This window comes from Nannobrachium achirus (assembly GCF_963921795.1).
Source record: "Nannobrachium achirus genome assembly, chromosome: 12".
NCBI classification, from domain to species: domain Eukaryota; kingdom Metazoa; phylum Chordata; class Actinopteri; order Myctophiformes; family Myctophidae; genus Nannobrachium; species Nannobrachium achirus.
In genome coordinates, this window is record NC_137832.1 from 33238545 (window position 1) to 33255324 (window position 16780).

Genomic DNA, 16780 nt, shown 5'->3' on the forward strand with positions numbered 1-16780 from the left:
CAATTCAGCATAGAATAGTGTATGCATGTTTGTAAGCAGTGCTTATGGTTGCCAAGGGAAATGGCCTTGAAGTTTGAGCTATCAGTAGAATTATAAAGCTGAGTAGCAAAGGTAGTCGTCAATACTTTTGTGTGACTGTGTGTGACATAGTATAAAATAAATCCATTTATGAAAATAAATATGATATAAGGTTTCTGTTGATAGATCATTTTATTTATGCTTTTCCTAGGAAGAATATTGCATTTCTCTGTGCATGAAATGTACTATACAGATAAAATTGGACTTGTGGAAACACATTTAGCTGCTCTAGGTTGAAGAGAAGGTTCTGTAATGTAAGGTAAGCTACAAGAAATAAACCTTTAATGTGGCCCATTGACAGTATTTAAGAAATATGAAATGTATAAACAAGCTTTTACAAAGTTAGGATCAAATAATGTCTGGAGGGATTCGACGTGGGCCAGGTCAATCACTAGCATCAAACCTGAGGAGAAAGTGACCTTTAACCCGAGGTTAGGTGGCAAGGTAGATAGTTTAGTGTAATAAAACGGTAATCAGTGTTGTATTGAACTAGTACAGTGGATGGTAGGCACACCTGTGGCACTGCTACACCCTTCTGACTCACTCTCATACACACACAGGATTATTACAAAGCCCCGTTGCAAAACATCATAAGGTATATGCCAGATTGTGTCCCCCAGATAAGGCTCATGGTGCAATGGCTAACGTGTCAACTACGGATCAGAAAATGTAATTCTAGGTTCGAATTCTGGCTGGCTCGATACCTTTATGGGCGATCATTACATAGCCTTAGTGGATAGACAGTCCGGTATCTGGAAGAAAAAAAAAGGTCGCCGGTTGGCCTCCCGGCCCCGGTCGTGTCAGGTAAGTCTAGGGCTCTACCAAAATGACGGCGACGTTGACGTTGCCGTCGGCAGTGGAGCACCCTTCATTGATTAAAATGGGAGCATTCCCAGAGTTGACGCTCGACGCGCCCGGTGGAGCCGGGGGGTAAGGGAAGCCCGACAACAGAGGCCATCCTCTCCTTGACTGCTTTCTCAAGGTTTATCATCAATGCAACCTCCAATTAGTCGGGGAGCCACAGGCCCAAAAGCTCAAAGAAAAGGGTTTAACCTGTGACGTCATGACACTTTTTATTTTTGTTTTTTCTATTCATTTGGCCATTAAGGTACACAGAATGAGAGGCTTACTCTGCCGGAAACATTGCGAGAAAAAAAAGTTATGGCCATTTGTATATTCACTGTCCCATCGACTTCACTATACAGGAAAAGAAAAATATTAAAAAAGAAAGAATACATCTGCTTTAAGTAGCATGTGAGGTGTCAAACTAGGGGTTCTTCATGATTCTGAATCCATTGCAAACATTTGTTTTGCATGAAAAATATTCTGTGGGCTAAAAACGGCCCTAGAAAACTGTGAAGTGATGAGTTGTCACTTTTTTTGATGAGTCATCACTTTTCACAGTTTTCTGGGGCCATTTTTAGCCCCAGGAATGTTTTTCATGCAAAACAAATGCTTGCAATGGATTCAGAATCATGAAGAACCCCTAGTTTGACCCCGCACATGCTACTTAAAGCAGATTTCTTTCTTTTTTTAATAATTGTCTTTTCCTGTATAGCGAAGTTGATGGGACAGTGAATATGTCCCATCAACTGTCCCATAACCTTTTTTCAGGGCCTTTGGCTCCCCGGCTAAATCATATCTAAATTGGAATCGCATGTTGAGGGGCCTCTTTGGAGTGTACCTCCAGAACCGCTCTCACTTCTGCACATACTGTAGGAGGCTCCACGAACCCCACAAACTGTATTTAACCCCACAGCTTTCTCGTGTCCTGACAGCTGCTCCCTACAACTAACAGAGCCCTGGGTAGGCATCCAGACCTGGCAGAGATCTGTGCTCCGAGGACGAGGAGTGCAATTTTGTAGTCTTGTCTTTCGCTTCCTTCAGCTCTTCTCCCTTTCTCTCTTCAGTTCTTTTTGACCTGCACCACTCTCCTCTAACCCCCTCCTCCTCTCTCTCGTCCCTTATGCCAGCTGGCATCAAAACACAGGCCTACCAGGCCGCACTGTTGGTCTGAGAACGAGAGAGAGAGGAGGGGGGTAGAGAGACAGAGACAGAGGGAGGGAGAAGCACGAGAGAAACAAAAAAACTAGTGAGAAAGACAACTACAAAGAAGACTGATGAGAGACAGGAGGATATGGTGATGAAAAGTAAAAACAGCAGGTAGACAGAACAAATGGAGAGCACAGAAACAGAAGTCAGTGCAGGAGGGAAAGAGGAAAACAGAGGAGTATCGCTGGGAACCCACCAAAAAAAAGCATCGCTCACGCGCTTCTTTGTGCGCGTATGTTTTGTGTGCGACTGTTCTCGCCGAACCTGGCCACAGCAGGACGTCTGGTCAGTGCATTCCAATGAGAATGCTCGCTTGAGAACTACACGTGCGCGACTGGTGCGTCCGTGCACGGGCAGTGAGAACGGCTGCATTCATTAACATGGAGCAGAAGAAAATCAGTGTCTGTGCGCTTATGCTCGTGCGCCTGGTGGGTTTCAAGCACAAGGGGTCGATGACAAGTACTCGTATCTTTTCCTTCCCTTCTGCCTTCTCGTCCTCCTCACTTCCACTTTTGTCGGCTCCTGACATTCTTTCCTTCCACAATCAGCATGAACTAATAAACACGCAAGCATAACATCAATTTATCTTCATTCCTCAGCAGTCACACAACACATTCAAATGCATGCACGTATTCAGGCGCACACTCATACATCCTGGATTGGAATGCATTCTTCACACATGCCTTCCGCAGCAGGGACAAATACACCAACACAGATGTTAGGCTCATATGGTTGCAATATAGGCAGGTGCACTGACTGAACACATGCGCAAACCCACAACAGGTCACAGTTGTTGGGTGAACCTTATTATGGGATCGCAATGAAATCCACTTTCCAAGAAAGTTGCAAACAACCACATTTTTGGAGCGATGGTTGTGGCTAATGATTGATTGTGGCTTTTCACCCGTCACTCAGCAACAGACTGACATTGGTGCAAACTTGAGAAGTTCGTTTATAAAAAAGATTTAAGAAAAGACCAAAGCAAGGCATTCATCAAGCATTCCGCACTTCAGTTTATTAACTGATAGGAACCCGTCTACCTCAGCACTCAATACACTCAGCTACACACTGTACACAGCCAAATATGAAACAAGTCATTAATCAAGATGATGCCATGTCAATATGTCTACACCTCCTCCCCCCTTCCCTCACACACCAATGCACCGACTTTCATTTGGCAATTCCACCAACTCTTTAAGACTAGGGATGCAGCTTGTTAATGTTAATTTTTATTGATAATGAGCACCTTATCGATCATGCTTATCGAGCCAGGCTTTTATCGAGCCCACTATTGAGCATTTTCTATTATTTTGTTGAAAGACGTGAAATTCTGAAGCATATATATATATATATATATGTTACAGGGTAACTGGGTAACTCAGGGAGACTGCGGTAAGAGCGCTCGTTTTGTAGTTCACCACACACTAATCACCACCAGATGGCGACGCAGCCATTCAATAGTGAAGGCGCTGACGTCACTCGTTTGCGACTCTCTTTCTTTATTTACTAGCCTAGCCTAGCCTAGCCTAGCTTAGCCATTAGCTCCATTGTAGTCACTTGGACAGGGCGTTTATCGTGGGCTTAAATAAATATAACGATTGCATTCACCACGGCTTCGTAACTCGCGCGGCCGGCCCTGGCCCGCTCTTCGCCTGCGGCGCTCGGGGGCGAAGAGCAGGACCAAGGTCCGCTGGCCTTCGCGCCGCTTGCAATGTCGTGGACAATCGAGTGGCTCCGCCTGGAGGACGTTGTTGTGGCGACCGCTTGTTCCGCCCTGTGCGGCACGGCAAGCGCTCCGTTTCTCTAATTCTCTGAGACGCAAAAAAAAACGTGACATATATATATATATATATATACTGTAAAACTACTGTAAAACTATACTATAAATAGTATATTTATAATATAAACTATAGGCTAACATTTCCATGTCTCTTTTTTATAAACAGAAAATGCATATTTCTTTTTTCCATAATTTCTTCTTTAACAAAAAATCCATTGCACTACATTTGAATAGGGCCTTCAAATACAGTACTTTAACAGACAGAAGGCAAGTAACCTTTTTACTTTTGGATATAATATTTGAAGAAACTAAATGTGTACCGTCTCTTTAAAAGTGTAATTTATAAGTAATAGTACGAGTCCGACTGTGTCACGCACCAAAAAATACCCAATCTACAAGTTCACACCACGTAATACCCAATCTACAAGTTCACACCGCGTCTGCTCGCACCGCGTTGTGAGCTTGTAGATCTGCTCTTTTCGGTAGACTGAGAAGAAGTCACACATCAATTGTTTGGACCCTAAAAGTGTCTGTGTAAATATTATTATAAAAATGCCAGGCCACAATTCCAGCCTAAATACACCATAAATGATAAAAGGTGTATTTATATAGTGCCTTTATCCAAGGTGCTTTACAAAGATTGTGCATTACAATCACCCATTCACACACATCCATACACCGATGACGGAGGAAACCATGCAAGGCACCAACCTGCTCATCGAGAGCAATTAGGGGTTCTCTCAAGGACACTTCAACACCAACTCTGGGGGAGCCCGGGATCGAACTGGGAACCTTCCAGTTTGCAAGCGGCCACTCTACCCCTGAGCCACTGTGGGCATCCGGTGGGATCTCTGTCCTTTCTAGGGTGGCCATCTAGTGACAAGCCTTTTTGACCTGCTGCAGATACTAGTATTTTTCATTGTGCTGTGTTTGTTTTTCATTCCATGCCATCAAACCTGGCCATGCAGTAATGCTCAACTGCTCATACTTTAATCTGGTCCTGCCCTTTTAGTTAATTCATTTCAAAGAGTCACACTAGAGTCAGTGTCCCAGTGTTTGTCCTGTATGCATCATCAAACAAGATCAGTCACTAGGAGATGTGGTGTGAGGTTCCAGCTCCATCAATAATGCAGGTAGGTTTTGATGACCTCGTGCGGTGAAGTGAGGCGATAGGATGGAGAGGGACAGTTTACCTCAGGACAAACACTCGACTGCCTGTCCTAACATTCACAGTCTGTGAAGAACATACAACACCGGGCCTCACTTGTCACTATTTATTCATCAGGGTTATGATCTGGACACAGTAAAAAGCAAGTTAGGGGGAAACAAGTTAATCGTCTGAGGAAATGAGTTAAAGAGTGTAGCAGGGCTTGACATTACCGGTATGTCAATTTCCCATTCACTTGTCCAGGCACAAAAGTCACTTGTCCAGATAAAGATTTGCCATTTCAGAGTCATTTCTTTTTCTTATTTTTTGACAAATAAATAAGACCCCACTTGGCCCCCTCCACTCCATTGTATCGGCGGTCCATAGTCTGCATACAGCACAAAGCTACTAGGAGGATCACAGAAAAGGTGAAACATTTACTTGTCCAACAAACTCAAATGATTTGTCTTCTCATGTGGTGGTGATGAACAAGGAGCTTATCTAAGCCCAACCCACAGTTTAAGAAACATAACTTCAAACTTACCTTGGGCTCCATGGAGATGAAACTATGGCTACCACGGCTGGATAGAGTGGACCTCTTGATTGTTCTACTGTGGAAGAAGTGGTAGTGGTCTTTCAGGTCCCCAATCTGCAACACACAGACACTCTGTTGTGTTTCCATGCTTGAAGACACATTGTCACACTAGGAAGCATTTCACAGAAAATCCTGAGTGTTCTTTTTTTTGTTTTTTTGTTTTTTTTGTTTTCAACAGTCATTTGTACATAATACATCTCAACAGAATTCAAGTGAATATGTTTTGACAGATCCAGAAAGTACAGGCAGACAGGTAAATGCAGGTAAACACAGAAAGAAAAGGCACATGGAGAGACAAGCAGATCTTTTGTTAACAGACAAAATGACAGACAGATTTTGAGTAGCTAAGAGATTAAGGAAATATAAGATACTCTGGCAGACAGACAGCAAGCTGTGGAATGGTGATTAGTTTTAATAATTGATCAAGTCCACACAATCCCTCAGATGACCAATCCACTATGGTTGCCAGAGGTCCAGTGGCACAATACTGATCCATAGCAAAGCCTCCCTGCCACAGGCCCTAATAGATCACCTTTCATCCACACACAAACGGACGTGTGCATTGGTTTGACAAACTTCTGGGGGCATTGTGTTGACTTACTGTATATTCATTCCCCTATCCACTTAATCTAGACTTTTTTTCCCCTCTCTTACCTTTTACTACTTCTCACAGTCAATATCGTTCTAGGGCCTGAATTTCATATTAATGATAATATGAAAAAGACTGGACAAATGTGCTCCTCCGAGCACAGGTCGCCACCAGGCCAAGTAGTAGAAGTAAATATTGGACAATCAGGATGAAATATGAAAGATCAGACAGGTCTGACCTTTTTTTACCCATTTTTTGTCACCCTGTGTCAATTGTCTAATGTAATCCTGGGCTAGGAACAAGACGAAACGAAATTACACTAATGAAGTCATTTTCTCTACCCCTCGATTCCAGCCGGCAGATTTGTCGCACTCTGTGGCAAACTCACACCGGAAGTTGGATGAAATGCATGGCAGTGAATGGAGCCGGCTGAATCAGCTCATAAACAAAAGCTATTTATGAACGAATCTGCAGACTGGAATTGCAGGGTAGAGAAAAGTGACTTTTCCTTTCGAGACGTTCATTGATCCTGGGCACACGTTATTCCAACCAGTTCCTTTCCCCTCCGTCAGGCGGGCATGGGGGAGATTAATGCATGTTTTTTTTAGGGTACCTACCCTAGGAGACACAGGGAGGACATGCAAATGTGTTTTACGATTAGCTGTGCGAGGACGGATGGACGGACGGGGGCAAAACATCATGTCACACTTAATATAACTTACACTTCACAGAAACAGAGATGTATATGAACTACAAAACTAGGCAGACCAATGTGGAAGAGGGAAGATAAATAGAAGTGTAACAAAGAGATTTGAAAAAGTGGAAAGACCAAGCCCCCATGACTGCTAGAGGCCATGCTTCTATCGCCTGAAACCATAGGGCACATGCTTGGTGCTCATGCTTGGTGCTCAAATCTTTCGCACTTGGGCACCAACTTGGGCACCAATTTGTGGTGCCTAAATCCATCCAGCTTCTAGTTTTTACTATATGGGAAACACCAAGCCCCCATGACCAGGAGGGCTGTTTGAAGCAAAGGTTGACAAGTGGCCAACAATGGTATTGAACGCTTGGGCCCATATCCAACAGAAAGTTCATAGATTGACCAAGGGGCTCAACTCACTGGCTTCTCATGGAGATACTGTAGTTTGAGACATAGGACTCATAGAGGATACCAATATGCAGTCTATCTGACATCAGAAGGTTACCAACCCCGGAAGAAGGGTGTACTTCCTGGAAGCATGCGCTGAGTGAACAAGGTTCATTGAAATGAACAGGCAGGGATTTTATATGACAAAGACATGCAAACATAGCAACAGGGTCAGAAACATGGAAGAATTTCACCACATTAAATGACATAGATAGAAGCACAATGCAAACAGATTATCAAGTGTGCTTAGAGTTCAATAAGCTGCTTGCTCCTGTATTTACACAGCCACCACAACATTTTAGGCCAGCAGAGAATGACGAGCCTTAATCGAAAACACCCAAATACAGTGGGATTTTACTCTCTCCCTATTTCCAGTCTATCTTCAACAGGCTATAAAAATAAAAGGCAGAAAAGCCCAAAAATATATATATTTTAAAACAGTCCCAAATGCCTTGGTTTTTACAGCTAAAGTAACAACTTCACTAAATCAAAAGCCCACACTGCAGATATGTGCTCATTAAACCTTAGTCAACAGCATACAATCCAATTTTCTATTATGTTAAGAGTTACTTTTATGACTAAGCTGTGATATGCATATGTGAGGGATAAATCATAACTCAGCAGTAAGAGTACACCTAAGGTTAATCTATATATCAATCATTTCACTGCCAATAAAAAAAGCTGCCAGTTATGCATTTTAAGCATCGTCCAACACAAAGTACAGATTCAATCCATTACTCGGGAATGTGCTCAGGGGGAAATAAACAATACATATTAATGTGGATCTCCATATAGAATTTTGGTATTTTAGAAATTCTTCAATCCGAACACTGGGAAAGTTACGTATTCAGCCATGTGATATACAGTATTGTTGGCATATTCTGGCCTTGCTGAAAATATTGTGAGGCTAAATAAGGCATGTTGAACCACCTAAGATGCTCAACCTTCCAGTAAACCATTCCAAATCTTCTCAATCAACAAAAGAAAATCAAACCATCAGTTTGAAGTTGAGCGGTGCATTTGAGCAGCTATACCGTGTGCGGGTGTGCGTGCGTCTCTAGAATGCGTAACAGTGCCAAAGTACATTTTGAATATCAGACGTTTATTTGTAAAAGAGTAAATCTGCATTGCAGTATTGATACTTTCGCTTAAGTAAAACAACATTTGAGTACTTTTTCTTCCGCCACTGAGTGGAGAAGCGATGTAGTCTATATATTGATGAGCGTGTGTAGAACGTAACGCTGATTCCTTTCTGTGGGGGTGGGGTGGGGGGGGTTTATGGGGTGCATTTGGTAACACTCTCTATGTCCGTGAGTATGCTACGGACATAGCTACAGACCCATTCAACGGCCTATCTGACCGACATGACGCCAAGGCATCACACTCCCTCAGGTCCTCTGCAGCATGTTTGAGGTTGATCGGTCGATTCGTTCTCGAGATACACTAAGGACAGATTCACTCACACTTACACAATTCTCCTGACTCTCCTCGTGAACACGTGGGAGAGAGTGAGATGGGAGAGAGACAAGGGGAGTGTGTGGGAGTCTACACGCGCATGTGAATGGCCCTGTGCGCGCGTGCAAGCGAGGGAGCAAGTTAGAGAGAGACTGTGTGTGTGTGTGTGCCTAGGCTACAGCGTGTGCGCATGTGTTTAGACTCTAGGTTGCACAACAGTGCCACTTCTGGTCACCCAGCGGTATTGCAGCTGTTCATGCTGCACGGGACAGGGTCGGGGACAGGAGGACACACCAAGTCGAAAGGTGGGAGCCGGCTTCACCATTCCAAAAAGAAGAAAAACTGTTTGTGCACTCATCAGCTGATTCAGAATCAGTTTGAGGTCTGAGCCAGTGTCTTACTCTGGGTAGGGCCTCTGTAAGACGATTACAATACCTGATAGACGTGTTGTGCCCTCTCTCAATTCATGCCAACTTTCTTTATTCATCCATCTATCCATCCCCCCCTCTCCGACTTCCACCACCCCTCTCCCAGTGTGTCTGCTTAGAGAGCTTATATATAAATATCTATACTATAATTTTGCGAATGTCTGAGTGAGTGTCTGTCTGTCTGTCTGTCTGTCTGTCCCAGCGTTTCTCCTCGGTGGCTGGAGCAATTGATCTGAAATCGCATCACCATCAGCATATGAACACACCTGACATAACTGTGAAGCCCGTTTGTCACTTTCACAAATCGTATGCTGTATATTCGCATTTTTATGGTGTTTCTATATCTATTTAGCCTACAGTACCTTTTGTGACCACACATGTTAAGGGAGGGGTGCTGTTGTTCAGGCCATGCACAATCACACACAAACCCACACACACACACACACACACACACACACACACACACACGCGGGGGGGGGGGGGGGAGTGTGTGTGTGTGCAGGCGGGCGGGCGGGCGGGGGGGTTCTGGCCCTGTTGAAATCGCATCACCATCAGCATATGAACACACCTGACAGAACTGTGAAGCCCGTTTGTCACTTTCACAAATCGTATGCTGTATATTAGCATTTTTATGGTGTATCTATATCTATTTAGCCTACAGTACCTTTTGTGACCACACATGTTAAGGGAGGGGCGCTGTTGTTCAGGCCATGCACAATCACACACAAACCCACACACACACATACACACACACACACACACACACACACACACACACACACACACACACACACACACACACACACACACGGGGGGGGGGGGGGAGGAGTGTGGTGTGTGCAGGCGGGCGGGCGGGCGGGCGGGGGGGGGGGGGGGGGGGTTCTGGCCCTGTTACAGATGTTGTCCAAAATCATGCAGATCGGTACACAGTATCTCTGTAGCCGTTAAATGGAACGGGTATTTCTTACATTGATGCTCCTACATATTAGCATGCAAGCACCAGTTAAAGTTACTTTCCATCCCTCATATACTGTGTGCACAGTGCACATCCCATAATCCACACACTGCACATCATTTCGGAGCTCATATCTTTGAACGGGTAAGGGCTAGTATATGTAATGCAGCAGTTTGGCATGCAAGCCTTTTTAAGGCCTATAATTGAAACTCAAGGGGGAAAATCCTTGCATTGCTGAGGTTACACTTACATTTGTAACCCATGGAATAATGTCACTCCAGAGGTTGCTGTGTCTTAGCACTCACTGTTGCAGAGTTTCTTGCCTTGTGTATTTGCTTCCCCTTTATTTGATTCTTTAAGCAGAGTTGATCACATGCTAAATGAATAGAAATGCAAAGCAACTTGGAAAACATTTAGCCAAAACAAAATATATTCACAATGTATTGTTGTTTAGATTACAAATGTTCAACTCGCAATATGCAAATGCACATTTCAGTAATTGTTTTTTTTTTGTCAGGTGGACCTTCAGGTCTAAAACTACCCTCTGTTGTACACAGGTTGTTTAGGTTAGCAGTATGTATACATTTGGTTTGTGAATGTTAAAAGCTCCACAACTAACCATTGTGACACACACTGACCCTATTTTAGAGTACATGGGCCAGTTAAATGATAATGCTCTGCATCAGTCAACCGTCAGCCTTGGACAAAGACAAAAGGTCCTCATCACTACTGTGGGAAGCAGGGTGGTTGTAGGGATGGGGAGGTGAGGTCAGAGTTCACATTAGCAGACTAGAGTGTGTCGTTATCACCCTACACAGCTGACCCCAAATCCAGGAAGTAAAGCAAACCTCTTGTCTATGAGGTGTCAAAGTCCAATGAACACTCCTTATTGAGATGTAAATGAGGGCGAAGGGTGGAGGTTGGAGGCGGGGGGCAAACTACACTTCTTGGTAAATTCCTAAGGGGGGCTACAATTGGGGGGTTGAGGGGCACTACTATTAGTTCCCGTAAATGAAAGGGGGTAAATAGGGCCATTAGGGCCTACTCTCTGGGGAGTATACTGTGTGGGTGGGTTGGAGAGAGGAGGGGGTTCAATAGCTGTTGACTAGGCTACCCCACAACAACCTGTCAGAATGCCCCCTTCTATTCCATGCCGTCTTCACGTTGAGAGTCAAGAAAGCACAAGCAAGTGTGGGCTTGAACTACCAGCCGATTTCGGTCACCATGTATAGTGTTTGTGTGTTGGGAGGGGGGGGCTCATCAAAGGGCAAATTATTTCAATTATGATGTTGCTAAGAGACCACGTTGTGAATCCCTCTCCCTGCTCAAGCCTCTGTTGTTAAAGAATAAAATGACATTAATTCCACACATAAACAAATAGCCTATGTCACTTTCTGTCCCCAACATTAAAGTTGGGGTTCATTTTGGGGAATTTGGACTCAACCATGTTTCACTCCTTGCTTCTGGTCCAAGTGCTTTATTATTAAACTTGTTTTTGCAAGTATGTTGATGGGCCCATATTGTGTTTGGGTAAAATTCTGTGGCAGGCAGACCAACACCGTTCATGAAAACAGCAAGGAAATATCCCAGCTACCATCCTCATTGTATAGCCTACACTACAGCTTTAAAAACAATAACAACTAAACAGCCTGGGAGATACATTGCTTCAAACAAACCCGAAGACATGCACAGGCAACATACCTGACTGCTAATGGGAGCATACTACATGATACAGACGAGAATAAAGGATTCCTCTTCTTTATAGTAATTACAATGTAGTGTAACAGTATTCGAATAGAAGCAAAGCTGAACCACCAGGATAAAGGTTTCCTCAAACTGCAATAACAAACATTAGACAAATCACAAGACAAATACACTCAAAAATGGGTGACTGGGCATACGAAACTATTTTGGTCTCAAACTCAAACAAACCCCACACTACCAGCGTAATACATGACAAAAAAATATGAAAAAAAACAGTCAAAAATGACCAAAATGCACGAAATTGGTTAACAATATTAAAGCCGGTGCTTTTTCTGCATGTCCGGCAAACTGTCATGTTCCGCCGTGGGGCACCTGTTGTGCCATCGGCTTCCAGTCCGTCTCATTGTTCTTTTTTTCTCCCATCTCTCTCTCTCTCTCTCTCTCGGTTCATGGCAGCCTCTGCTCTGTGTACGTATGCACGCGTGTTTGTGAACGGGGACACAAAAGCCGCAAGAGGGCTGTGTTAAGAGGAATCAAGGTACATAATTTAGACTAGAGAGAGGGCACTGTGGCTGCACACGTTTGGACTGGTTCTGGGAGACCAGAGGGGTGGGCTCTGCTCTGAAAGAGGCTCTTAACCTTGACGTTTGAACCTCCGTCGTAATGACAGTTTGTGAACTGTTGCAATAAAAGAAGGCTAGAGAATGGAATACAACCACCCCAAGGACTACAAACCATTGAGTGACATCTAGGCCTACTGCACACACAGTATAATCAGAGCTGCTACCTTTAAACGCATTTTAAATGTTTTTTGTATAGGTATTAAGTCGTATTGAGAAAAAAATAAATGCTGCCGTTTGTTCAAAAAAGCTTTATACCCTGTACATAACGACCCTAGCCGCAAATTGCAATGCAGCAACCACATTTATGTTCTACTATTACATATACAGTATATATATAAATACATACCGACCGTACATAAATATCTTACATGTACAACCAATTTTCAACATATTATATTTTGACACTTGCTTCGGCAATGTAAACTGTAAACGTCGTATGTTTTCTCACGCCATAAAGCTCATTCGAATTGAATTGCATTAGTGCAAACAAGTGAAGTTTTATGCGTTTTTTCTGTTATTATACACACAAGACAAGAACACACACAGACAAACAACAAAACAAAAAAAGACAAACTACTTTGATTCATGCCACTAACATCCTTACCTGTCCCATATTCCTATAGCCATATTTTTCCGCTATCCGGTCGGCTTGCTCCGGTCCCCCGGCTATCCTCACAGCCCAGTGGTTGAGGTAAGTCCGAGCGTCGCACGGCGGGGACGCAACCCCCAGATAGATGACCAGGACGCACAGCAAGCCCCTGCTCACAGCGGCAGAAAGGACCATCTTCTTCCCCCACTTTTCACCCGACTCTTCTCCCGCGTCTCCCTCCTCCTCCTCCTTCTCCTCCTCCTCAGCCCGGGCAAACAACCAAAAACTTCACTTCTTTCTCAAACGAGAAAGATTCTCATAGAAGCCCGACTGCCCGTTAAACCTCCACATACACGCACAGAGAGGGGAGAAAAAGAGGGGGGAGCAGCAGGGAACAGAGCCCGAAAAGAAGAATGCCTCAAAAAAAGCTCCGCGTCCGCACGTTCCTCGCGGCTCTGCTATGATCCACGCGTGTTGTGCATTAGATTAGTTTGTGTTCTTTCCACGGTGGAGGAGGCGGAGGAAGTCTGTGTGCGGAGCCCAAAGCTGTATTTCTGTTCTCCAGTACAACTCGTATGTTGGTTGTTCGCTCATCGGGCTTTCATGTGGCGAAATGGCTACACAGCGCCTCCCCCCAAATAACTAGCGACACTCGGTAGAGTAGAAACAACTAAACCCGCGGGGTTTCCCTCCGAGCTCCGCCGGGTCTTAAAGACACACTTGTTGGAGTGCTGCTGCCTGCCGACCCCAGAAAGTAATGTGGATAGTACTGTTTTTGAGGTGGACCCCTTCCGAAACATCGATTAAATCAAATTTCTCTCCCACCAAAAAAAAGAAAAGCTACGATGTCTAGAAGACTTCATTCCAGTGCTTCTGATTTTTTATTTTATGTTCTTATTTTCCTTTTATTTCTTATTTTATTAGGCAATCTGACGCTCCATTGACCATTCATGATTTGAGGCATTTTGTTCCAAAAATGTGTTTAGCAAAAGTCGACCTGCTGGTGGCGCTATAACAGGCCAATGTGAAAAGGGTGTTCCTCAACCTAGTGGGAATGTGTGTGCAAAATTTCACTGAAATCTCACTCTGCGTTCATCATTTGAGGCATTTTGTTCAAAACTGAACAATCTTTGGAAGCCATTAGCTAATTAGGCTGGAATATGAAATATCAGAGCGATCTGTAGAGATATTGTGTACCGATTTGCATGGTTTGGACTGATTCTGGGAGACCAGAGGGGTGGGCTCTGCTCTGAGAGAGGCTCTTAACCTTGACGTTTGAACCAAAAGTTTTGAACCAAAAGTGAAAAGGCACTTTGGGTGCCTTTTTCCACAAAGGCAGATGTGGAAAAATGCAGGGCCAATGTTTTTCCTTGGCCTCTAGGGAGTGTGCATAGTTACAACATTTTACACTGATCGTGGAAGTAATAAAAACACAAATCAGCCTGTTATAGCGCCACCATGAGGCTGATTTGAAGAAATTCAGGTGGCATTTCTTCCTCTACAAGTGGGAATGTGTGTGCAAAGTTTCACGGAAATCACACTCTATGTTCATGATTTGAGGCATTTTGTTCAAAATGGAGCACTCTTATAAACTTTGGAAGCCAATTAATCTTAGCCATTCAAATATGAAAAATCACACCCAATGTGAAGTGAGCGGTGGTCGTGCTTGCATAACGTCTTCAGACTAGGATTTGAGTAGTACAGGGTATGCTACACACACATTTTACTATGGCAAAACGCTGAGGAAAAAGGCTACAGACACACGCACAGCCACTCTTAGGAGCGGTTTACCACCGCTCAAAAAATCTGAAAGACCCATTTCGTTTAATGACTATAGAGATACAGTGTACTGATTTTTGGTCAAAATCTGTAGTACAGTCCAAAAAATTGTTTTACACAAATGAGCCTCTTGGTGGCCATTTGGGGCAGAGGTTCTGCTCTGGGAGTGTGTGTGAAGTTTCGCTGCCAATTTTGTGCAGTGGCGCCAGAGATTATCTGTACACTGACGGATAATCTCGGCCATGCCTTTTGACCTGGCGGAGAAACAGCAGAATAAGCTGTTTGGCATTGCAGCGAAGATTTGGCAATTATTTCATGGGCACGCAACCCACATAAATATGCAGCTGTGCTGCTCATCTTACAATGCATGTTCCTTACAAATGGTGCACCTCCAACAGTATAAAAGTTATTGATAAGAAGTAGCTTATTTTTTGAGCGGTGGTCACAACGCTCCTATACGTGGCCGTGTGTGTGGGTCTGTCTGTCTGTCTGCGTGTCTGTCTGTCTGTCTGTAGCCTGCAGTAACCTTTTCTGACCACACATGTTAAGGGAGGGGCGCTGTTGTTCAGGCCAGGCCAGACCAGGCACACACACAAACACACACACACACACACACACACACACACACACACACACACACACACACACAGGGGGGAAGGGGGGGGGGGGGGGAACCACCGCTCAGTTCACACGGGTGTGATTTTTATTTCAGTCAGAAGGCCTAAAGGTAACATTCGATAACATAAGGGACATACAACATGGGGAGGGGGGGGGGGGGGGGGGGGGGGTTATACATAACTAGAAAGAAAGTGTGGTTGCCAATATAGTCTGTATTTTTACACTTTCCCATTCAAGTCAATGGGAGAGTGTTTTCTGCAGGTATTTCAGTCTGAGTGTATCAAAGGGTGTGTGCTCAGTGTAGTGAGTGCCTAACTCTAACCCTAATCATAACCCTAACCTCAGTAAAACTATGCACAAACCGAGAATGCTGCTTCCACATTGGCTAAAAGTTTATCTAGAAATAAAGCTGCACTAGTACTATAGTGTGTTGCCCTGTTGGGCAACCACACTAATAACACCCTCACCTCATGTGTCGCACCACCGACTCGACCAATAGCATCTGAGTCATATAGTGTCGGGGGCTTTGTCAGTGTACCCGTTGTACCCTTTTGGGCTCATATATGGATATCTCTGTTAGCTGTCAGTCTATGTCCCTTTTATGCCCATATATGGAGATCCCTGATGTGAACTGTATATGCCATCCATGTATAGGCATATATATGCACATACATGGGCATATCGGATGGTTTGACGGCAGGAACCACACTTGCCTGGGGGCCATGTGACACAATCCGTTAAGCCGACAGGTCGATATGGCTATAGGTACTTATACTGGTTTAGCGTCATATTTGGAAATATTGAAAATGTGTCTCTGGTCTCTCTGCCAATCACAATGCATGATCTAATTGTGACGTGGCAACCATTAAAATGCTGCTGATGGCGCAGCTACTGTCCACTGAAGTTATACAAGCGTTGTTGAATTTCATTGCTCCAGCAGGCTTGATTATTGCTAACTTATTTTACACAATATGAACCAAGGACATAGTTCCAGAACCAAGCTGGTTGATGAAGTGACTGCTGCAGCGTCCTTCATAGTGACACTTTTGAAAATTAAAGGTCTTGATGAACTTCAGCTTCAGGTGTTTCAGGAATGTCTCCAGGACTCATGAGCGCCCACTACCAGCACCACTGGTACCCTGACAGTACCCTGAAGGGCTCCCCCTACCGATGCATACGTATCAACCAGAGATGCCCTATATCTCTTGGCCCAGGCTGCCAATCGAAGTGGACTTACCATT

The 16780-nt window shown here is 44.2% G+C and overlaps 1 protein-coding gene across 3 annotated transcripts in view; it reads right to left on the reverse strand.

Moving 5' to 3' along the window:
• pcsk5b (proprotein convertase subtilisin/kexin type 5b) overlaps window positions 1-13754 on the reverse strand; it is a 77632-nt gene extending 63878 nt beyond the window's left edge. For all 3 annotated transcript variants that reach the window (XM_080739581.1, XM_080739580.1, XM_080739579.1), the window contains exons 1-2: window positions 13158-13754; window positions 5602-5706 (exon numbers count right to left, since the gene is read on the reverse strand). In XM_080739581.1, coding sequence (XP_080595707.1) covers window positions 5602-5706; window positions 13158-13337 — 285 coding nt within the window. In that variant the 5' untranslated portion in view covers window positions 13338-13754. The remainder of the gene's footprint in view (window positions 1-5601; window positions 5707-13157) is intronic.
• Window positions 13755-16780: the final 3026 nt, after the last annotated feature.